This window comes from Bubalus bubalis, chromosome 17 (genome assembly GCF_019923935.1).
Source record: "Bubalus bubalis isolate 160015118507 breed Murrah chromosome 17, NDDB_SH_1, whole genome shotgun sequence".
NCBI lineage: Eukaryota > Metazoa > Chordata > Mammalia > Artiodactyla > Bovidae > Bubalus > Bubalus bubalis.
This window is the reverse complement of record NC_059173.1, coordinates 37,780,240-37,805,572: the sequence shown is the minus strand read 5'-3', so window position 1 is coordinate 37,805,572 and position 25,333 is coordinate 37,780,240. Positions and strand designations below refer to the sequence as shown.

The window sequence follows — 25,333 nt, the reverse complement described above, 5'->3', positions numbered from 1 at the left end:
GTCAGCCTTCTTTTTTAAAAAAAAGTTTCTATTTTTTATTCTAGTGTAGTTAATTTACAGTGGTGTGTTCATTTCAGGTGTACAACTGAATCCATTAAACATATATGTATATCCATTCTTTCTTAGGTTCTTTTCCCATGTAGATGGTTACAGAATACTGAGTAGTGTGTTGTGCTATAAGGCAGATCCCTGCTGATTATCTGTTTTATATATAGCACTGTGTACACATTAATCTCAAACTCCTCAAATGTATCCCTTCCCTTCGCATTTACCCCCTACCTTGGCAATTAGAAGTCTCTTGTGGATCTGTGGGTCTGTTTCTGTTTTGCTGATAAGTTTATCATCGGTTCTGCATAAAAATGACATCATATTTGTTTTTCTCTATTTGACTTACTTCACTTGGTATAATTATCCATGGGTCCATCTGTGTTTTTTGGTTCATTGTTTCTTTTATGGCTGAGTAATATTCCATTGTATATACGTACCACATCTTCTCGATCCATTCCTCTGTCAGTGGACATTTAGTTTGCTTTGATGACTTGGCTATTGTAAACAGCACTGCAGTCAACACTGGAGTGCATGTACATTTGAAACAATGTTTTTGTCCAGATACATGCCCATTAGTGGGGTTGCTGAGTCACATGATAGTTCTGTATTTTTTAAGAACCCTCCATACTGTTCTCTCTAGTGGTTCTGCCAATTTACATTCCCACAACAGTGTAGTAGGATACCCTTTTCTCCAGTCTTTCACATTTATTGTGTATAGACTTCTTGATGATCACTATGCTGACTGGTGTGCGGTGATACTTTATTATAGTTTTGATTTGCATTTCTCTTAATAATTAGTGATGTTGAGCATGTTTTCATGCACTTTTTGGCTATCTATATATCTTCTTTGGAAAAATGTCTATTTAGGTCTTTGGCCCATTTTTTTATTTTTATTTTTTTTAATATTCTGTTGCATGAGCTGTTTGTATATCTTAGAGATGAATCCCTTGTTGATCACTTCATTTCCAAACATTTTTTCCCATTCTGTGGGCTGTCTTTTTATTTTGTGTAATCTTCCTATGTGGTGCAAAAGCTTTTCAGTTTAATTAGGTCCCATTTTTTTTTAATTTTTGTTTATATTTTCATTACTCAGAAGGTGGATACAAAAAGATATTGCTGTGATTTATGTCAGAGAGCATTCCGCTTATGTTTTCCTCTAAGAGTTTTATGGTATCAGTCTTATATTTAGGTCTTTAATCCATTTTGAGTTTATTTTTGTGTATGGTGTTGGAGAATGTTCTAATATAATTCTTTTATGTATAGTGCCCCAGTTTTCGCTGCATGACTTATTGAAGAGACTCTTTCCTCCATTATATAGTCTTGCCTCCTTTGTCATAGACTAATTGACCATAGGTGCATGAGTTTACTTCTCGGGCTTGTATCCTGTTCAGTTGATCTATACTTTTGTTTTTGTGATGGTACCATACTGTTTTGAATCCTGTAACTTTGTAGTATAGTTTGATGTCTGGGAGTCTGATGCCTCCATTTCATTTTATTTTTCTGCTCTCAAGATTGTTTTGGCTTTTCCAAGTCTTTTGTGTCTCCAAACAAATTTAAACATTTTTTGTTCTAGTTCTGTGAAAAATGCCATTGGTAATTTGTTAGGGGTTACACTGAATCTATAGATTGCCCTAGGTAGTATAGTAATTTGACAATACTGATTCTTCCAATCCAAGAGCATAGTATATCTTTCCATCTGTTTGTGTCAACTTGGTTGGCTTCCATTGGTGTCTCAGTTTTTGGAGTACAAGTCTTTTGCCTCTTTACGTAGGTTTAGTTTTGATGTGATGGTAAATGGTATTGTTTCTTTAATTTCTCTTTCTGATCTTTCATTGTTAGTGCACAAATGCAAGAAATGTGTGTGTTACTTTTGTATCTTGCAACTTTACTGAATTTTGTGGATGCTGACTGCAGTCATGAAATTAAAAGACGCTTGCTCCTTGGGAAGAAAATTATAACAAACTTAGACAACATATTAAGAAGCAGAGACATCACTTTGCCAACAAAGTTCCGTCTAGTCAAACCTATGGTTTTTCCAGTAGTCATGTGTGAATGTGAGAGTTGGACTATAAAGAAGGCTAAGCATCAAAGAATTGATGCTTTTAAACTGTGGTGCTTGGAGAAGACTCTTGAGAGTCCTTTGGAGAGCAAGGAGATTAAACCATTCAATCCTAAAGGAAATCAACTGTGACTATTCATTGGATGGACCGGTGCTGAAGCTCCAATCCTTTAGCCACCTTATGCAAGAGCCAACTCATTGGAAAAGACCCTGATGCTGGGAGAGATTGCAGGCAAGAGTAGAAGTGGGGCATCAGAGGATTAGATGGTTGGATGGCATCACTGACTCAATGGACATGAGTTTGCAAAATAGTGAAGGACAGGAAGTCTTGCATACTGCAGTCCATGGGGTCACAAAAAGTCAGACACGACTTAGCAAGGGAACAACAACTAATTTAATATTGAATATTTCCTAGTTCCCATAAAGCAGAAATTCTTTTAGCTTAATTTCCTTGTATTTAGAATTGTTTTTTCATCACTAACTTTTCTGCAGGCCAATTAAATTAGAGCTCACTTACAAATTAACCCCAGCAATACTATCCAAAAACAGACACATATGATACATATTCAGACAGATAAAAGAAATTTAGCTTCATTTTCTAAACTTAGTCATGAATCAGATATCTCAATATAAAAATCACTAGTTTATAAGAAAGATTTTAGAAGACTGCATTCCCTGGGTTTTTTTTTTTTTTTTTTTGCACTTCAGTTTCAGGAATAGAATAGTGTTCCTGGGAGCTCTGGGATCCTGGGAGCTCTGGTTTCAAGGCACAGGGAGCAAAAATCAGATTCTTCTAATTTGGACTTTTTCTCTCAGGATACACACACACACACACACACACACACACACACACACATACACATACATGTAATCAAACCAACTTTGTCTACTGGTTGTGGGTCAGTTACCTTTCCACTGGCATTGTGTAATTAATTGGCACAACTGAAGTTTGGTAATTTTCAGAGATACCCCCTTATCTTTCTTTTAATGGTTCTGAAAAGTTGGTCAATGAGTGTAAGAAGTGTTTGTGTATAACTCAGACTAACCTAGATTGTCTTTTTTAAACTAGAATAGCCAAATTCTCATCTAAATCTTCTGAAAGGCAGGATTAAGCAAAGGATCATTTTGGTGGTTAAGAGAATGACTCAGGTGTCAAGCCAGAATACTGCTTTAAAAGTTTGTTACTGTTTGTTTTTTTTTGGTTTGTTTTTTAATCTTCCTTTGCTGGGGAAAGGGGAGCAGCAGGAGGCAGAAGAGTTGGAAGAGAAAAAAAGATACAGCATCTCACTGAGTAATTCAGATAAAACAGGATACCTAGAGGTAGAGACAGAGTCAGTGACAGACTGCTAGTAGCCTTTTTTTGTTCTGATGCAGTTTCAAGAGAGGCTTCTAGATACCAATCAAAGTAAGCATTCCATTCAGTCTGTGTGATCTTATAGCCAGCTTTTTCTAACTGTATGTAAAAATATCAGTTTTAGAATATCAAAAGAATCCCAATTTGGTCATTTTAGGTTGGGGTCTCCTTTAGTATGCTATGCTAAGTCACTTCAGTCGTGTCCGACTCTGTGCGACCCCATAGATGGCAGCCCACCAGGCTCCCCCGTCCCTGGGATTCTCCAGGCAAGAACACTGGAGTGGGCTGCCATTTCCTTCTCCAATGCATGAAAGTGAAAAGTGAAAATGAAATCGCTCAGTCATGTCCGACTCTTAGCGACCCCATGGATTGCAGCCTAACAGGCTCCTCTGTCCATGGGATTTTCCAAGCAAGAGTACTGGAGTGGGGTGCCATTACTTTCCCCAATCAAGTAGGTACTTGTAAGTATAAGTTTTGTATGTATATAACCCTGGCTGAGGTTTTATATAGAGGCTGACTTCCTGATTGATGTCCCTTGTAAAAGCATCAGATCAGCCTCTTACCTCACCACCCAGCATAGACCACTCAGTCTTCTACAGCTGAGCAAATTCTGGTATCTTTCATCCAGCTCCTCCCCCAAAAAATATCTTTCAGCTGGGAGGGGGCATGAACCTGTTCTACCTCAAATAAAACTCAGAATCACCAACCAATACAGGAGATCCAAGAACCAGGAGAGACTTATCAAATTTGTCTGGACTCTGAAAAGGTGTACGGGTGCAAGGGGGCTCTGCTGGTTACCAAGGCTCCATCCAGGTCCTTCTAGAGTTCAGGCAGAGGAGAGAAGTCTACTCTGGGTCCCTTCATCATCGTCACCATAAATGTCAACTTAAAACTTCTCGCAACACTCACGTCGTGGTTTTTTTTTTTTGTTTGTTTGTTTGTTTCCATTTGGGGCAAAAATGAGGACTGCAGCTCAGGAGACAGTACCTCAGATAGCTGAGAAACTGTTCCATACAGGTAGAGGAAAAGGACAGTGTAATATGATTTTGAGGAAGGGAGAGTACAAACTATCTCAAGACTTGTCCTGCCAGTTCCCAAGCACAGAGTGCCTCATTTCTGCTCTCCACCCTGAACTCCTTCAAGGGTTGTTGAAAGTCAGCAGCTGCAGCACATGATTTAATCCTTGTAAAGGTAGATGGTAAGCACCCATGGCAGTTGCCATGGCTGACGATACAAATTGTAAAATATTTTGTTCTACTTCTATGAAAAATGGATTGGTAATTTGATGCAGATTGCGTTGAATCGGTAGATCACTATGGGTAATACAGTCATTTTGACAATATTTATTCTTAAAATCCAAGAACATGATATAGCTCTCTACCTGTTTGTATCATCTTTGATGTCTTTCATCAGTATCTTACAGTTTTCTGGGTACACGTCTTTGGCCTCCTTAGGTTCATTCCTAGACATTTTATTCTTTTTGATACAGTGGTAAATGGGATTGTTTCCTAATTTCTCTTTCAGATCTTTCATTGTTAATGTATAGAAATGCAATGAATTTCTGTGTATTACTTTTGTATCCTGCAGCTTTACCAGATTCATTGATCTCTAGTAGTTTTCTGGTAGCATCTTTAGGATTTTGTACGTATAGTATCATTTCATCTGTGAACAGGGACAGTTTTATTTCTTTTTTTAATTTAGATTCCTTTTTATTTTTCTGCTCTCATTGCTGTGGCTAGGTCTTCCAAAACTATGTTGAATAAAGGTGGAATGAACATCCTTGTCTTGTTTCTGATCTTAGAGGAAATCCTTTCAGTTTTTAACCTTTGAGAATGATGTCTGCTCTGGGTTTGTCATTGTTGTTCAGTCGCTTAGTCATGTCAGACTCTTTGCGTCCCCATGGACTGCAGCACACCAGGCTTCCCTGTCCTTCACCATCTCCTGGATCTTGCTCAAACTCGATGGTCATGCCATCCAACCATCACATCCTCTGGAGAAAGGAGTTTGACAGGGGTTTGTCATAAATGGCCTTTATTATGTTGCAGTAAGTTCCCTAGCCCCATGCCCACTTTCTGGAATGTTTATCATAAATGGATGTTGAATTTGATCAAAAGTGTTTTCTGCATCTCTTAAGATGATGCTTATTTTTCAGTCTGTTAATATGGTATATCATACTGATTGGTTTGCACATATTGAAGAATCTTTGCATCTCTGGAATAAATCTCTCTTGATCCTGGTGTATAATCCTTTTAATGCACTGTTGGATTCGGTTTGCTAGTATTTTGTTGAGGATTTTTGTGTCTATGTTCATTAGTGCTATTGGCCTGTAAAAGTTTTTTTGTGGTATCTTTGTCTGGTTTTGGTATCAGAGTAATGATGGCTGTGTAGAATGAGCTTGGGATTATTATTTACTCTGCATTTTTGAGAAGAGTTTGAGAATAAGTGTTAACTATTCTCTAGATGTTTGATAGAATTCACCTGTGAAGCCATCTGGTCCTGAACTTTTGTTTGTTTGTAGATTTTTAATCATAATTTTAATTTCAGTACTTATGATTGGTTTATATTTTTCATTTCATCCTGGTTCATTCTTGGACAGTTATACTTTTCTAAGAATTTGTCCATTTCTTCTAGGTTGTCCACTTTATTGGCGTATAGTTGCTTGTAGTAGCCTCTATGATCCTTTGTATTTCTGTGATGTCCATTGTAACTTCTGCTTTTTATTTCTAATTGTATTGATTTGAGGCCTTTCCCTTTCTTGATGTGTCTGCCTAAAGGTTTTATCAGTTTAGTTTATTTTCTCAGAGACTGGATTTTAGTTTCATTGATGTTTGCTGGTTTTTTCTTTGTCTCTGTTTCACTTATTTCTGCTCTGATCCTTATACTTTCTTTCCTTCTAACTTTGGCTTTTGTTTGTTCTTTCTCTAGTTGTTTTAAGTGTAAGGTTAGGTTGTTTATTTGCAATTTTTCTTGTTTCCTGAGGTAAGATTGTATTGCTATAAACTTGCCTCTTAGAACTGCTTTTGTCATGTCCCATAGGTTATGGATTGTCTTGTTTTCATAGCCATTTGTCTCTAGGTTTTCTGTTTTCCATTTCCTCTTTGATTTCTTAAGTGATCCTTGGTTATTTAGTGGCATGCTTTTTAGCCTCCATGTATTGGTGTTTTTTACAGTTGTTTGTTTTTTTTTTTTCCCTGTAGTTGATTCCCAATCTCATAGTGTTGTGATCAGGAAAGATGCTTGGTATGATTTCAGTTTTCTTAAATTTATCAGGGCTTTATTTGTGGCCCAGTATGTCATCTATCCTGGAGAATGTTTCATGTGCTCTTGAGAATAAAATATATTCTGCTTCTTTCATATGGAATGTCCTGAACATATCAGTCAAGTCTGTGTGGTCTAATGTATCATTTAAGGCTTGTGTTTCCTTACTAATTTTCTGCCTGATGATCTGTCCATTGGATGTTAGTGGGGTGTTAATTTTCCCCACTATTATTGTGTTACTGTTGATTTCCCCTTTTATGGCTGTCAGCATTTGCCTTATATATTGAGATGCTCCTATGTTAGGTGCATATATATTTACAACTGTGTATCTTCTTAGGTTGAACGCTTGATCATTATGTAATGTCTTTCCTTGACTCTTGTAGTTTTTGATAACCTTTTGCTAAAGGTATGAACAAGTAAAGCACTTATCTCATTAGGCAAGTTCACATTAATAAGAATGCCTAGAAAATGATTGATTCTTCACAGCAGGACCTACTGGCTGCTGTTAGGTCTCTCTTTAGTCTCCAGTTTATTATTTTTGTACTTTATGGAATGTGCCCCCAAGACTGCAAATGCATCTCTTACTAGTATCATTATGGAAAGTTATGGCAGAGTTTTATCAAACCCTCCTACATAAGTGAGAACATTATCAAACTGGGCAACCAGTTTGAAAGGCCAAATGTCCCAATTAAAAGAAGAATTACAGGAAATGAGTGAGAAGATGTTATTGTTAGAGTATATTATAGGGGCTAATAGCAAAGGCTATCAAGGCAATAAAGAACAACTACCTAGGATCTTTTGGAGTCTCTTCATTCTCAAATTGATAAAGCTGAAGTTAGCATAGGAGCCAGACTACCTTATGGAGTCATTCCCTTTGATTGTTTTACTGCAATGAAAGTATTGCAGTTGGTAATGAATCTCACTCACTATCCTAAGGAAAAGCCCGTTAGAAAAGAGAAGTAGGGGTGGAAGGTGGGAAGGAGGCTTAAGAGGGAGGGGACATACCTATACTATGGATGATTCGTGTTGATATATGGCAGAAAGAACACAATATTATAAAGCAATTATCCTCCAGTTAAAAATAAATAAATTTTAAAAAGAAAGATAAGTGAGATCCAACCAGTCCATTCTAAAGGAGATCAGTCTTGGGTGTTCTTTGGAAGGAATGATGCTAAAGCTGAAACTCCAGTACTTTGGCCACCTCATGCAAAGAGTTGACTCATTGGAAAAGACTCTGATGCTGGGAGGGATTGGGGGCAGGAGGAGAAGGGGACTACAGAGTATGAGATGGCTGGATGGCATCACCGACTCGATGGAGGTGAGTCTGAGTGAACTCCGGGAGTTGGTGATGGACAGGGAGGCCTGGCGTGCTGCAATTCATGGGGTCGCAAAGAGTCAGACACGACTGAGCAACTGAACTGAACTGAAGTGAGATGAATTGGTAGCAATTATTGAAGCTTGCTTAGAGGACATTAATTATGAAGATGAAAATGATGAATAGGAAGATGAGGATGGTCCTCTTGGAGAGAAACTGATATTTAATGAAAATGACATAGAAGGGTATTATTACACTGAGAGATATGGGCACACATTATGAACTCTTTTTTGAAGAAAACAGATCTTACAGTGTATAGACACATGATCGATCCTCTTCCCACCCTTTTTGACCTCTCATGAAAGTGAAGAATCAGATGATTGACCACTAGATCCATGATTAATATTATTTTGCCACTTGCTAAAAGAACTCAAGTATTGGCACAGTTTATGCAGAACTTCAGGGATGTATATATGCATCAGGACTAGAGAATTAATCTCACAGTGATGTATTTTGTAAAGAAGGACTAATCTAGAGTCTGTTCTAGCCTAAAATCTGTAGCAGGTGAGTCTAATTTTCACAATTACACCTTTTTGGTCTCATTGAATGAAGAGTTTAATCATAGATAAGGACTAAATGTAGGTGTCTGAGCTTGAGAAACAGGGAAAGATCTTCATGTTTTTTTGTGATGTTGATACATATTTATCAGCTGAATACCTTAACAGCTGCCAGTTAAATGCTGAACCAAGTAAGAAGGGTGTTTCACCCTGTGGTATTGTCTTTACAACCCTGCCATCATTTGTGCCAGTCAGGATGTTCTGCCACTTGTGGAGCAACAACTGGTTCATGAAGAGGGGTCCAGCTTTTGGCAAGCTCTTTGGCTTTGGAATGACTTTCAGTATTCATCCGCCTAACTGTTGGTGGATTTGACATGGAAGTAGAAGGTGGGGGTGGATAAGATGTTCATCTTCATTGAAAATACTTTCATGGTGACCTAACTGTGATGCAAACGCCCATTCTTGGTCTTTTGCACTCTGTCGTGAGAAACGCTGTGCTGATAAGTTAACCTTTGAGCACCACCATATATCCATCCAGTCCAAAGCCATGAAGGAGGCCTCACTCTCACATCTGGGAATGCTGGTCTTGGGAGGAGAGGGAGAACCATCTTCACAAACAGGCATATAGGACAAAAAGTGAAACTTGGTTAACATAATCACTGGCACATTAGTTTGAACCACAAACCAGCCGTATTTATTTAGCCTTAATTATAATTTCAGATGCAGTACCTCTTTCAGGCCTTATTTTACTTTAGCAGTTTAACTTGGTATGTTCAATGGAGGAAAAGTCAAGTGTTGTGATGCAGAGCCTCTGCTTTGTAAAGACAAATGCACTATGGAACCATTGACAGATCAAAATCTGACATTTGTTCCAAAAGTAGTTTTGAATTAGTGTCTATTCGACTTCATGTTCTGATGTGAACCCTAGTTGTGTTGTAATGGTGGGTCAGGAGCAGCCTGGTCTTGCAGAGAAAACTGGAGTGTTATAGATGATTTTATGGGCAAAGGTTCTTCACCTGCCCACCACTGAGTCAGCCTGCTTGGTTTTTAATTGAAGATTTTTCATCAGTAGCTTTAGGGATCCTTTCTCACTGAAGCAGAGGATAGTTAAATGATATATCTGAAATCTCCAACCAGTTATGTTGCTTAGCTCCCTAAATGTCTGGTTTTAAACAGATGAGTAAGAGTTGAAAATACTTAGGTTATAATCTATGACTTGACTAAAAACATAACGTGATACTGCTTTATTGTCATGTTCAGGATTAGGAGTCAAAGTTGCTATAGACTGTTTTGAACAAACAAATAGACATAGAAACATCTTTAACGGAGCAGTTAATTATATTAAAGTGCAGGGCACTGGGAACATCTGGGATGTCTGAGAACCTGAGCCAGAGTGCGCTCAGGATCCTCCTCATAGCATAGTGGTATGTGGTTTTTGCTTTGTATTGTCTCAGAATGGATCCATATGTATTTTTTATCCTTTTCTTCTAATATGTTAATTTTGCTCCATCTGTATTTGCATTATTGGTTTGAGTTTCAAGGGAGTTTCACTGAAGGGAGAAAACAATTTAATGAGGTATACCATAAGGTTACAATGATTGAGAAAAGAGGAAGAGGAGAAGTTTATCTAAATGGAAATCTAAATTACAGAATATTTTAAAGAAATATATTACTTACAGATAGACTGATGCTTTAATTGAAGTATAAATTATGGTAATGAGACAAGGTGAATAAGAAATTATATTCAGGATTATATTATGTTGTTTATCACACAGGGATCTTTTACCATAGGGTAAACTGCTAGATCTAGAGACTAGAGATAGGGTGAAAGGCATATAGAGGGGCTATTTACCCAAAATCATGCAGATAATGTAGTAGTGGAACCAGTCTAGTCAGTGCAATTTCAGAGTAATTGTTAAAAAAAATTAGTCAAAACCTAAATTAACTCATTTTGTTTGAAAGTAATAAGCCCTGATTCTCTTCACATTCAATTTCAAACACTGAGTAACAGTTTCAAAGACATACAGCTATTTCCCTATTCTCCATGAAATTAGGAGGGACAACAGATGTTTTTTAACTTATCCTACTCTAACCCACAAAAGAAGAGTTCCTGTAGTCATTATTTGATCATTTTATCATTGAGGTCTTACAACCCTTAGACCAAAGGGGTATATATAATTGAGTACCTAAGGTCAGAGAACTTATTTAGGATTTTGTTCAGTTAAATTGGCTTATACTAAAGTATTGTAACTCTCTGCAATATGGCAGACAAATGATATGCCCAAACATTACATTATTGACAGATTCCATACAAGGGTATACAAGTAACATAAATTGGTTCATTTCTTTTGCTAAGTTTGAAAAAAATCTATACTTTGGTATATAAAAAACACTTCTAAAGAGATATTATAAAAGGTTTTACTATCTTTTAAGTGTATCCCTTTAATTGTCTTTTCCATGCATTTAAAGAACCAGCAGTATCACCAAAATTTATTTATTCTTTTTTAGGCTCAGGTGACATAAGAAGTTGTACAAACAAAATTGGGTCAGGAGACCTGGGTTCAAAGAAACAACTCTGGGCGATATATCTATGAGCCTCTGGGGACCTAATTTGCACCATTTATGAAACTGAGTTAGATTTGGTGATCACAAATTAAATACCCCAGTACTGTAATGCTCCCTATACTCCTATGTACATGTATAGTAGGGTACCAGATGTAATCTGGTTTTGAAAAGGGTAAACTTTTAAGATATTAAAATAACACAATTTTGGAAATGACTTTGTCAAATAAAATTTCATTAAGGACTTCAACAGAGAATGAAAGACAGCCAGGCTAACATGATGTCTCCACTCTAAGCAGTTTTTCAGGTTTGGTAGATCAACCAAGTAAGAATCTATTTATATAATTACTCATTTATTAAAACATGGAAATTCATAGAAAACAAACCTAAGTCTAAAAATATTAAAAATTGGGTTGCAGTCTGAAAAAAAGAAAAGGGCTTCCCCAGCAGTTAGGGCTGACCTGTCTTACTCCAAACCTAGACCGCATGATGTTTTTGGGGGGTGTTTTTTTTTTCCCCTATAAGATCTGTCAAGACATGATTTAACAGGTTCAGTTTGGAGAAATCAAACTTCCAGAGCAATCTGTATTACAGCAATTGAAAAGGAAAGAAATGAGTTGAGCTACATTTTTAAAACAGGACTGTGGTCAAAAGTATGTATAAATTTGCGTAAACTCCACTATAAATGACTAAAAACTCTGATTCTCAGTTAATCATGACTGCAATCAGTGCTTCTCTAGTTTTGCTCATCTTATTTTCAAAGAAATAATTGCTAGTGTTTTCCAAGGTAGTCAAGAAACAAAGGGAGACCCAAGACTTAATGACTAAACAAAAATTCCAAGAGACCTATCCAAAGTGGCATTGTTTTAGCCATTATTCATCCTGTAACATTTACTTACAAAGACACAAGTGGAGAGTTTTCCATCTTCTGCCTCCAGATTCTTTGGGGTATCAATTGCCTTTAGGGTCAATTGAAGGTCATACCTTTAAGCTGGGGAGACTTTTGAGTAAATAACTCTGCATAAGTTCCTAAATGGTTTATTTGGTGTCTCTTGGAACCATATCTGAAGAGGATTAAAAACCCAGGTAAAGTGGTAGCACCAGCTCTGCTATGGCTTCCAGCCTCCTAAAAATTCATAACTAACCATTTGCTAACACTTGACGTTCCCCAAGTCACCTGTTCTTCTGTTATAGTACACATTCCTGATCCTGATGATGAGGTTTTCAGGCTAAAAAAAAATTAATTCCATCATGTTTTGCTATTTAATAGAAATAAAATCACATAAATGGTGATCACTGTGATGACATAAAATATTTCCACAAAAATTTTCCCATATTATCATCTCCATTTTTCAGAAAAACTTTGAATAACTTTTTCATCATTACACAACTGAATGAGAATTTAAGCCTAGAGAGGAATCTGTTCATTAAAATAAAGCAAATGAAAACAAAATGAATTAATACCTGAATTTGAGGGAGTCAGTAGTTATATGGCAATGCATTAGTATACAAGACTTCACTTGAATGGGGTTTGTTTTTAGGGAGATAGTTTTTTGTTTTAATATATGGTACAGATGCCTTTGTCTGTTGCTGAGATGAACAATTTCATTCAATTCAGGTACCAGCATTGATACTTTAGTAGTACAAGAAGAGAGGTTAGAACAAAAGTGTGAAGAAAAAAGTATTCTGGAGAAAAGGAAGATGATTAAGTGAAGGAGCTAGAGTAATTTTAGAAGGTATGGCAGCTTCTGATAAAGTATGTGTATACAGTTTCTCACCAGGTACTAAAGGTTAGTTTCCTTCCTGGCTGGAAGTTCCCCTAGAAGGGATTTATGGCAGCTTCATTCTCAGAATGCTTTCCCTTTAATCTGATAACAGGAATCTCAGAAAAGGCTTCTTTCTACATCTTGTTGTATCTTAGATGTCTGTGGTTTAAGGTCATCTTTATGCCATTCTAGTAGGTTGTGCATCCCTTCATTTGGGACTGCCCATAGCTAATTAAATCTCTAATAAGAAATGCTGTTCAACTCCTGTTGTTGTCTCTGAACTCGGAGGACGTGGGGCCCAGACCTCTGCAAATGAAGCATCAGCTTTCTGATACCTCTGAAGAGAGGGCACAATGAAGCTTAGGTAGGAAATGCTAGAAAACTGCAAAGTGGATGTGACTGTTGCTATGGGAAGGCCCTGCCACTGCCAGAATGAAGCAACATGCTGAAGCGATACAAGACCCACAGGCACATGGAAAAGGCACAGGAAGCAAACAGGAGGAGCTTTCTTTCTCCTTTCTTCCTCCCCCAGTTCTGCAGTCTGTTGGTAGAGGCTTAAGGGAGTCAGTTGGCAAAACAAACTGGTTAGTGAAGTCCCAGCTCTAGCATTACTAGGCAGAGCATGGAGCGTGAATTTGAAACTGAGGGACAGTAATAGCATCAACTTCTTGGAAACCACATGTGCTCACACCTCTGCTCCACCCCCAGGCCTGATTTCAAACTCTGGGGATACTACTCAACAATTGATGTGTTAACAAGCCCTCCAGGTGATTTAGGTGCATGGTCAAGTTTGAGAACCACCAAACTAGAACATTGGGCATCCAGATTCTTCATTTGCTGATTTTCAGTCCTGCCAATGACTGGTTCTTTAAGAATAAGGAAGTACTGCTTCTCAGAATCTAATCATGATTCCCCTTATGCCTCTAGGCAGTTGGGATTGGCAAAAGTTAGAAACAAATTCACATTATATTAATATAAGACTTTGGTTTCTTTGTGGATTAAATAGAAGTGATACTCTTACTTAGGATTTTGATTTTTTTGTTATAACCAGATTTATCTAATGGAGTAATAAAATGTGAAAACTGAGTATTCTTGTATAGCTCAATGTTGTAATAAAAAGTATAAAGTGAGATGCTGTTATATTAATTATAATGTAATTATTTTGGTTTTAGGTGGAATTTAAGCATTATAGCTATTGTTGCTGCTGTTGTTCAGTTGCCAAGTTGTGTCTGACTCTTTGCAACTCCATGAACTGCAGCATGCCAGGCGTTCCTGTCCTTCACTATCTCCCTGAGTTTACTCAAACTTATGTCCACTGAGTCAGTAACCGTCTCATTCTCTGTCACCCCCTTCTCTTGCCTTCAATCTTTCCCAGCATCTGGGTCGTTTCCAGTGAGTTGGCTCTTCACATCAGGTGGCCAGAAGATTCAGCATCAGCCTTTCCAATGAATGTTCACAGTTGATTTCCTTTAGGATTGAGTAGTTTGATCTCACTGCCCAAGGGACTCTCAAGTCTTCTCCAACACCACAGTTAGAAAGCATCAATTCTTCAGTGTTCAACCTTCTTTATGATACAACTCTCATATCCATACATGACTACTGGAAAAACCATAGCTTTGACTATCTGGACCTTTGTCGGCGAAGTGGTATCTCTACTTTTTAATACACTGTCTAGGTTTGTCATAACTGTACTTCCCAAGGAGCAAGCGTCTTTTAAATTTGTGGCTGCAGTCACCATCCGCATTGATTATGGAGCCCAAGTAAATGAAATCTGACACTGGTTCCCCATCTATTTGACATGAAATGACAGGACCAGATGCCGTGGTCTTCATTTTTTGAATGTTGAGTTTTAAGCCAGCTTTTTCATTCCTCTTTCACCTTCATCAAGAGGCTCTTTAATTCTTCTTCACTTTCTGCCATTAAAGTGGTAGCATCTGCATATCTGAGGTTGATGATAGCTGTGCTATGCTGAGTCGCTCAGTCATGTCCAACTCTTTGAGACTTGGTGGACTGTACCCTGCCAGGCTCCTGTGTCCATGGAGATTCTCTAGGCAAGAATGCTGGAATGGGTTGCCATGCCCTCCTCTAGGGGATCTTCCCAACTCAAGGATCAAACCCAGGTCTCCTGCATTGCAGGTGGATTCTTTACCGTCTGACTCACCAGGGAAGCCCTGATGATAGCTATTAGCCATAAATAACTAATAAGCATATTTTCAGACATCTGAGCCGGTTTTTCTTTAAGTGATTCACTCCTCCCAGGCATTAGTGTCAAGCATGTCTTAGGGAGGAAAGTTTAACCTTCACTGTAAGCAAATGTACACTCAGACTCAAAGCTAAAGTGATACTTTAAACATGTCCTTTCTCCTTTCCTACCCATACAGTTCTTTTACTGCTGCCCCATCACTGTCAAGACCTAACAGTGACTTGACATTGTAAACCTGGTGCTCAAGAGCTGAATTAATGGTAGGGACCTTTTCATTCATTCACTAAACATTACAGAGTTCATGAGTTTTAAGCACTAGGTGAACAAAGCAAGGTTTCTACATCTGGAGCTTATATTCAAATAGGTAATGGCTTCCCTGGTGGCTCAGTGGTCAAGAATCCACCTGCCAAGCCAGGAGATGCACGTTGTATCCCCTCATCTGGAAGATCCCCTGGAGAAGGAAATGGCAACCCACTCCAGTATTCTTGCCTGGGAAATCCCATGGACAGAGGAGCCTAGCAGGCTACAGTCCATGGGGTTGTATAAGAGTCGGACACAACTTACCAACTAAAATGAGATACAAATAACAAAATGTATATAAGAGTGGTGGTAAATGTTATTAAGAAAAATACAGTAGTAGAAGGAGAAAGAGAGTGACTGGCCTGCTGTATTGTGCATAAATTTCTCTGTGCCTGAAACCTATCACTCAGTGAATTTTCTAAGTACAGTGGCTTTGAATTCTGCAAAGTGAGAGTAGTAACATTAAAGATTAAAACAATGAAAATAAAGCTAATGAGGTCTCTCTATCTGAGCAACTTGGAGTAAGGGAGGAATGAGAAGGTCACATAGTACAAGAGAACCGAAAGGAATAAACTAGCAAGTCTGAACCCTTGTTCAGAGATTAGTTTCTGACTTGAAAGAAAGTAATGGGTTTTTTTGGCGGGGGGCGGGGGGGTTGCTGTTTACACAAATTCCTAGTTAGGATTTCAGCAGCCACACCCAGGGAAGATCTTGAAGCTAATCATTTGCTTAGGAAAACAGAAGATGTCCATGGGACTGGAAGAATAGAAAAAGTATCAGAAAACGAATCGTTCCTCTTTATTCTAGAAACACTAAATTTGGGAGTTTTTCTTCAGGACAGGTTTAAAAGAAGCAGTGCAATTAAACCTGAAATAGCCTTAACAGAGAAAATACCTAACACTCTGTTAATATTAAGAATGCATTGAAAAGTTACCCTTTGTTGATAATGCCTACTTTTTGGGCTAGCAGTTTAGTGATAGATGGGACCACTGTACCTCATCCACACACTCTTCTGTTTGCCACTCCTGCGTGTGCGTGCGTACACACACACACACACACACACACACATCAGATTTATAATTGGCAAATGTACAGGAAGAATTTATCACATTCACCATTCTATAATATGATGGAATTACTCTAAATATAGTTTAAAATCCCACATTTTTATGACTTAGGAGGATAGTATGTAAATTTTTATAGTATATAAATTTTTTATATACTATAAAAAATTTCCTTTTTATAGTATGTAAAAGTCAGATATGCTTCAGGAATTAGATGACCTCACTAATTCAAAGTAGGGAAGGGTCATATATGTGAATGCTGGGTAAGACCCAGAAGGCAAAGAGGCACAAAAATGTCTGAGCAGAATATTTATTTTAAAAGGGAGTGGAAAGTTTCTTTTTTAAGATTAGCAGGGAAAAGTTCATGGAATTTTATACATGACGCAGAGAGATGTTTTGTGTTCTTTTATTGGATAGAGAACAAAGATGAAAACAGATAATAAACTAAAAAATATTCAAAGCCCAACCTTACTCCTTCCTCAGTAATTTTTCCTCTGTGGACCAATATACTGGAAATCTTAGTAAATCACTAACAAAATAATAAATCTCATGCCAATCAGAAGATTCTAGATAGGGAACTCATAGGCAAGAGGTAGACAGACATCTGACACCAAACTAGGTGTTAGTTCAAATTCTCAACTCCTGGAGGAATGTCAGACTAAGCAACAGATTCTAATTGGTTTTATATAGAAGGTTCCAATCAGAACTGAAGAAGAGATCAAAAAGTATATGAAAGCAGTGAATAGTGGTAAAAGGTTAGTATGAAAATACCAAATCAACTTTTAAAATTTCTTAAGAGATGATTAGAATCAGATCACCTGGATTTTAACCATGAGTTTACTATGCACTGGCTGTGTCACACCAGGTAAACTATTAAATCTTTTGTCCTCAGTTTCATCAGTTCTAAAGTGGGAACAATAAGCAATGAGGATTTACTGTATAGTACAGGGAACAATATTCAATTTCTTATAATAATCTATAATGGAAAAGAATATGAAAAAATATGTATATAACTCAATTACTTTGCTATACATTATATACTTTGCTATAACACAGTATTGTAAATCAGCTATACTTCAATTTAAAGAAAAAAAAATGGGAACAAGAATAGTTTCTCGTGGGGTTACTGTAAATGTGTACAGTTCTTCTTAAAACATAGCATAGTGTCTGGAACATAGTGAACATTCAATATGTTATCTAGTATTTATTATTATTACTTACATAGCTAAACCCAGATAGTGGGAGTATTTTTTAATGTAAAAAAAAAAAAAAAAAAAGGTTGAAGGCAGACTTTTCCCCTCAATGATTGATTTTATCTAGAGCATTAACCAGGTTTTTCAAATCACGAAACTTAGGCCTCTCAGCCTACCACTTAGAACTAACTGTAAGCTCAACTATTTCCAATTACTTACAATCAGGTCCAGGTAAAGATTTTTTCAAAATTTGTTTCTGTTCTGGGGAAGCATTTGTCTGTCTCATAACATTTCTTTTTTAGAAGTAGAATTTATGGTGGTGAAGTTTAATATCCTAGCAGACAAAAAAAAAAAGTCTGCATAGTTTCTATAGAAATGTAGCTTCTGGAACAATTTCAAAATGGAACCCCAGTGACAGTGCATTAATGTTGAGATATACTTGGAGATATCGCTACATTTAAAAAAACATAATGTGCTTTATAAATTAATCTCAAGTCTGAGGCAGACACGGAAGGGTGGAAAGCCAGAACTCTGTACCCACATAATCAACAGTCTGTGGAAACTCTGGGAACCATGCCACTGGTCTCCAACCTAGCATAGTTGGGAAATGACACATTCTTTAAGGAGCTCTTGTCCAGGAAATGAGTGGGTCCACAAAGCACACCAGTAAGGTCCATAAACTTGTTTTATGAATGAAGAGTATGAGGTGTACTGGCTCCAAGCTGCAGCACCTTTATGAGTATGTTGTAATTTCTGATTCTTCGGTTTTTATCATGGTGATGGATTGATATTAACAGATTTCTAACAGGAAAAAATAATCATGTCAGCCATAAGAATATTGTTTCATACTACTGCAGAATGATTTTAAATCAAGTTTTCATATTTATCTCCAGTCCTAGATCAGATCTTCCCACCTGCCCCTCCCCACCAAAAACAGGAAATGGTGTATACAAAAAGCCAGAAACTTAAATCAATTTTATTCACACTTCCCAGGAAAGACAATTATATTTTTACATAAAATCATTAACACAGAGAACAAGAAAACTCAAGATTAATATATCTGATTAGACACACAATATAGAAAGTAAATTGAAAATTAAAAATAGCATACTTTAGTGATTACATTTATATCATATTTTCTACTAATTTATAGCAGCATCAGTAAGATTCATGTATTCTTTAATAAACTAGCAGCAAAAATTTTTAACTATACAAATTCAGTAGATGTTCCCCCCACTGTTTCACTCATACAGAATTTATCACATTAACATAAAAAAACCACTTCTATTTCCTAAAGAAAAAGATTGGAAAGATTTCACAAGTCAGCAGTTTCCCGAGAAAAGAAGGGAGGAGTGAGGAAGGAAGCTGAAAAAAATTGGTGGCAGTTACCAAAAAATAAATTCTCAACCACCTTGATCAATTATGGGTAGCTTCTGTGGCATCTCTATGTATGTGTATGTTAGTAAATAAAAGCTGTGTTAACTTTGCTTTCTGATTTAATACTACAGCTGAAAAACATGTGGAAGTTCCCAGGAGGTCTGTCAGAGCCTGGAGAAGATATCGGTGGGTATCTTATATATTTATAATTGACTTGAAAATGCTGAATAAATTTATGTGTTTACTTTCTTGCTCTAGAGCTGAGAATGAGATTTTAAGCTTTCTAATTGGTTTAGACTAACTCAGAAAATTTCAATGAAGTTATTCAGTGCTGATATAAAATTAATAGCAAAACTTAACACTACAATTTATTCCATTAGTATAAATAATACCATTCAGAGCATAACACCTGTTTTTTGGCTTAGGACTGCTTCTAGATAATTTGGAAATGAGAAGCTTTGGATATACAGTTAAGGTTAGCATTAAGGGATATTTTGAATTTGACTAAAATTGTTGGAGGGTTTCCCTGGTAGGTCAGACAGTTAAGAATCTGCCTATACAGTTAAGGTTAGCATTAAGGGATATTTTGAATTTGACTAAAATTGTTGGAGGGTTTCCCTGGTAGGTCAGACAGTTAAGAATCTGCCTACAATGAGGGAGACCTGGGTTTGATCCCTTGGTTGGGAATATCCCCTGGAGGAAGGCATGGCAACCCACTCCAGTATTCTTGCCTGGAGAATCCCCATGGACAGAGGAGCCTGGTGGGCTACAGTCCATGGAGTCACAAGAGTCAGACACAACTGAGCAACTCAGCATAACAAAATTGTTGGAACTTTACTATTAGAAAAATTCTTGACCATTTTATCACAAGGTTGAGGAGAACTTTTAAATGAAATGTGAAATATTTATAAAGGGAATTGAACAGTGGTGGTATAATTCTTCTGTTTATGGAAATTTTATCTGCTATTTTTTTCAACAGTCAGAAAGCCAAAAGATGGTAACATGTCTCATGTGAGAAAGTCTGAAATGAGAGATAATTTCCTGAAACAATTTACTGAGCTCAGTATCTAAGATAGGGAAGTTTGAAATAACCTAAGAATTCTTTATGTCACTGATTTTACAGGAAATCGAGAGTAGAAACTGAGTTTTCCTGTCTCTTCCTTAAACCATTGTGTCAGGCACAGTCTTTATCATAATAAATCAATAGATAACTCATTTCATACTTAACTATTTTTCTATGACTTTTTCCTCACTGTGTATATGTACCTTATTCTCTCTTTAGCCATCATTTATATGAAGGCAGTGCCCTAAATTATTTTTAAGTGTATATATATATATATATATATACTTGAAATGATTTTTTTTTAATGTTCCACAGATGAAAATGCCCTATTTGTAGTATAGAGCCAACTCCTAACATCCTATAAGTAAATTTCACTACATTCAAATATATCATAGCAGATTTTGGTTTTTAGGTGCTTACTGACCTTTAGCTTAGTCTTCCCTAGGTCTTCTGTTGAAATAAAAGGATTTTGTAGTAGTGCCAGTGCTGAAAGAAAAAGCCATTTATTCTAGAACTCCTGATTATCTCACACTATCCTTATGTGATATGAGATCATGTGAACTAGTTAAGTGTCTGTTTTACATCCTTATCTAATCCATACTGGGCAAATAGCAGTATATAGGAAGTTTGTATAACTTCCTCTTTTGAACCTTGCCTTCTCAAATGAATAACTTTTTTCATTTGAGTTTTCATTGATATTTTGAATTTCAGATATATTTAAATGTAAATAAACACATTTCCATACCATGTAAGTACACTTTAGGTTTGAGTGTACTCCGGAACATTTCAAGTCCATATAACTAGAAATTCACTACTTTTTAAAAATACTTGTGGTTATCACAACAACCCACCTAGTCAGAGATTGTTTTTAAATGCCTCCAGCCATATGGAATTAAGAAAAAAGCAGCAACTGGCATTTACCATATTGCCTAGGAGTAGGAAAAACTGAAGCATTGCCTCAGAAGTGATAAAACTCTGAAAGCAGCTAGAAATGATAAGAGACATAGAGATCTGAAAGACCATGTCTATGTAGAGTACATTTCTGTTTTGTAACAGTATAGTAATAGATTACTCTTAATGATGAAGTCAAATCAACCAGGAATTATTTATTTTCTTTAAACTCTGTTTTTAGGAAAGTATGTAATAGGACTGCTGCCATCATAAATGTGCAAATGTCCATACTGGCTCTTAAGCAGTAAATACTAGTTAAAATAAGAAGCTCATTTGTTTGGAATCCTTCACTCTTTGATAAGTATTAGGTAAATGAAGCAGAGTACAAAGGTATCTATGCTGTTGCTAAGTCGCTTCAGTCGTGTCTGACTCTGCGACCCCATAGACGGCAGCCCACCAGGCTCCCCCATCCCTGGGATTCCAGGCAAGAACACTGGAGTGGGTTGCCATTTCCTTCTCCAATGCATGAAAGTGAAAAGTGAAAGTGAAGTCACTCAGTCGTGTCCAACTCTTAGCAACCCCATGGACTGCAGCCCACCAGGCTCCTCCATCCATGGGATTTTCCAGGCAAGAGTTCTGGAGTGGGGTGCCATTGCCTTCTCCTAAAGGTTATCTATAGATAAGGTTAAAAACAGAAAGCTGCCTTTCTGGGGGGGGGGGGAAAAATCTCATTAGCACTGACAGGAAGAGAACCCCCTGTATAGCCAAAGGTCTGTAAAGCAGTGGGGTCTGCTCAGAGCTCATCAGTGTACCAGAGTGAGGGGGAGACACCAGGAAAATCCACATTCTGCACAGTTGTTCCTATTATTTTATTTCAACCTAATCCTGTTATTAAATATTACAAAATAGAAGTAACAAATATAAACTCCATTTCATTACTGTCCTTTAACTAAATAAAACACTATGATGTTTTTAAACATTTCTATCTTTCAACCAGCAAAAATAAAAACAAAACCCTCTTGGTTTTCCTATATTCTTCAAATCTATAAAACCGTTATTCAGTTTACTTACAGTACATTTAAAATAATACCAGCGAATAAAGCACTGTATCTAAATTAAAATTTTTTAATTCATCATAAAATCCTTGGAGAAGAGATTTCAATTTTAATATAGAAGGGGTTGGTTCCTCTAGATCTAAAAGCACTTATTTGCCCATTTAATTTTTAGTCTAGTTAATGACATCATGATTCAAGTTAAATGGATCATCAAACTATCCAGGCAGTGCTGATTTTGAATCAGCTGCTGTGGTGAAGGCTAAGCCCGGCAGATTCACTCACCAGCCCCATCCTGTGCTTCTATAACATACAAGCAGGCTAGACACAGGAACTAAATGCTAAACTCTTGACTAGTGTTATTAAGAGCTGAACAAGACCCCCATGCTCATTTTAAAATGTTTAAAGAACTTTTTAAACATTTAAACAATTTTTAAGTCAGATCAGCAAATGACATGTAAAATTTAAGACTAGTGCCACAATCTTTAACAAACTTAATACAAGTTTTTTAATACAACAAAAATTATTTTTCTTAAGCCAAGTTTTCCTTTTCTTAACATATATTTTTCTATATTTTCAGTTTAAAAATATAATTTCTAACCATGTTGATTTGATCTTTAGCAAATCTCAATTAAAAAGTTCGTTCACACAGAATTCAAATATGGTTGACAGATGTCATATTTTACACACTACTCTCCCTGTGCTTATTTCCAGAGATGTTATTAGAAAAAACACTGCAACATTTCTTGTTTACTTGCTCTTCCTTGCCTATTCCTCACTAGCAGGACTACTGAGAAGCCAAATACAATTTACAACCTGACAAACAAGAAAATGAAGGCATTAAAAGATATTTGAACAAAAGTCTATACTTGTGGCAATTGTGAAACTTCCCAGAAAATAGACAAGGAAGGCAGCTTTTTTAAGGGCTTTTCATAAACACTTTGGGAGACAATGACAGCATCACAAAATTACAGAAATCCCAGGTAGGAGGTTCATCTGGATATTTAGAAAGAGCAGCCACAAAAATAAGTAAATGGCAATAAAAATCCTGTCCTAGAAATTTGCGTATTATTTAAAAATCAACTTTATAAAATGTGAAAAGCCTGGTAATATTATAAAAGTCTGTAAATTGCAAGTTTTTTTTTAAACTTCTGATGACTGTAGCATTTTGGTGTTAGAAGAATGAATCCAAGTTCTTTGAAACAGCAAGAAACAAAGAAAATGCCAGAAATTACCATGGTGGGATTACACTGACAGAATAACTAGAAGAGCATAACAAAATGGTTATAACGAAATCCGACCTATGACTTCAGAGGCCTGACAGTCCCAGGAGAGACCAGGGATGATTTGGATCATTTCCTAGTTCTATACATTCTGCAGCTCTACAGACTTTTGTAAAGAAGAATGGATCACTTTTTCTGACTTCAAATGTTTATCAGTTTAGGCAGTTTTAATGGATAATCAGGAACAAGATAATAATGAAAAAATATACAGGAATATTAACTACAGCTTTGCAACCTATGTTTTCACCTTTTGGGAAATAAAGCAGGAAGAATTTAAAAATACGTGACTCCCAAAATACATATATATAGATGGGTAAGCTTGCAAGTAGAAGCCAAAGAAATAATTAGTATTTCAAAAGCTTCTTAGCTATACAGTGGTAAGAAAATACTTTGTTTTTTCAGGATGTCCAGAGGACAGAGTTTACAGGGAAAGCTTTCTTTTCTTAGGGTAAAGTTTTACCTTTTGAATCTTTACATAATAATGCTTCCTTATCTGAAAATCTTTGATTAAATTTCTAAAAGTATAATCATTATTGATTTGTACATTTTCTTTTATGTAGGAGATACAGCAGTTCGAGAAGTTTTTGAAGAGACTGGTATAAAATCCGAATTCAGATCCCTCCTGAGTATTCGGCAACAGCACACCCATCCGGGAGCTTTTGGGAAGTCAGATATGTATATTATCTGCCGCTTAAAGCCATATTCATTCACCATAAATTTTTGCCAGCGTGAATGCTTGAAGTGTGAGTGGATGAATCTCAGTGATCTAGTCAAGACTAAAAATACGACTCCCATCACAAGGAGAGTTGCAAGGCTGCTGCTGTATGGGTACAAAGAAGGGTTTGACAAAATTGATCTGACCATGGAAGAATTGCCAGCAGTTTACACAGGCTTGTTCTATAAACTCTATCACAAGAAACTGCCAGACAATTACAAAACTATGACAGGAATGGATTAAATTCATATTTACATGTTTTTAAAATGTTTAAGTTGTACATGTAGATTAATGTGTGCCATATTATAGGAAGTAGTGGACATTTGGGTTAATAACTAAATATGACTTTAATTTTCTAATGTCTATAATTTCCATGAAGAAAACTTGTTTGTACACATTTTAAAAGCCTCTTTTCAAATGAAGCAACTGTATGAAAGATTGTAGCTTTAGGTAAGTTTCACTGGATAAAAGGAAATGCTGTATAAAAGTGGAAATGTATACATTTTCCAGGAATTTTTGCTGTTATTGTGTTTTTTCTTTTAAAAAAACTAAGGCAATGGTTAAATATTTTACTCTTAGATAAACGGTTATCTGAACAGTTACCCAAACTGAGCAGCTCACTGTACACATTTTTTTTTCATTAACACATTTCTGAAATATACCTCTTCATGTAAAATGAGATCAGATGCTGCCATTAAGATCAGCTCTTAGCAGACATTGGAAGAAAAAGTATAGCTTTCTGCCCAGGTCCTGTTTTGGGTCCAAGTTTATACTGCCCAGTTCGTTTCAGTGCCACATACCAACTGGAGTATTTCCTTGACCGGTAAGTATTGTAGTTATTAGACTCCAATCGTTCAAAAAAGAAACACTCGTCTGTAACACATTTCTGCAAAATAAAGGAAAAATTAGTAGTTGTTGTGATACTTTCATATTAAATATTTAAAGAAATAGTACACAGTGCTTTGGGTTCAGCAGGACAGTCAAACTAGCAAGACTCAACAGGCCAAAATCTGACACAGGTTTCTTAATCTGCAGAAAGATGCGGGACAGGAACACAGCATGTCAGCAGGACAACTTGAAGCACATATCTTTGGAGGAGCAGTCCAAGGACCATCCTGCAGCCTCACAACGGACAGATCAGATATTGGGCAGCAAAAGCACCCAGGTGGTCTAAAAACCACACTGGCACAGAACTAAAACATCCCATGAACATCGATTTTCAGTGATCTCCACAAAGGATAAATCCAGTAACAGGAAGCACGAAAAACTTAGG

At 36.7% G+C, this 25,333-nt stretch overlaps 2 protein-coding genes and 2 pseudogenes across 5 annotated transcripts in view; 3 read left to right on the top strand and 1 right to left on the bottom strand.

Annotated features, from left to right (window-relative positions):
* Positions 1 to 24,573, top strand: part of NUDT6 (nudix hydrolase 6) — a 58,177-nt gene extending 33,604 nt beyond the window's left edge. For all 4 annotated transcript variants that reach the window (XM_044930406.1, XM_006078944.3, XM_025268029.2 and 1 more), the window contains 2 exons: positions 19,188 to 19,242; positions 23,906 to 24,573. In XM_044930406.1, coding sequence (XP_044786341.1) covers positions 19,188 to 19,242; positions 23,906 to 24,303 — 453 coding nt within the window. In that variant the 3' untranslated portion in view covers positions 24,304 to 24,573. The remainder of the gene's footprint in view (positions 1 to 19,187; positions 19,243 to 23,905) is intronic.
* Positions 7,177 to 7,812, top strand: LOC102399230 (annotated as a pseudogene).
* On the top strand, positions 7,732 to 14,237 carry LOC112580006 (annotated as a pseudogene).
* The window catches only part of FGF2 (fibroblast growth factor 2), a 58,534-nt gene continuing 55,059 nt past the window's right edge, over positions 21,859 to 25,333 (bottom strand). Inside the window, exon 3 of the mRNA XM_006078943.4 lies at positions 21,859 to 24,946. Coding sequence (XP_006079005.1) covers positions 24,761 to 24,946 — 186 coding nt within the window. The 3' untranslated portion in view covers positions 21,859 to 24,760. The remainder of the gene's footprint in view (positions 24,947 to 25,333) is intronic.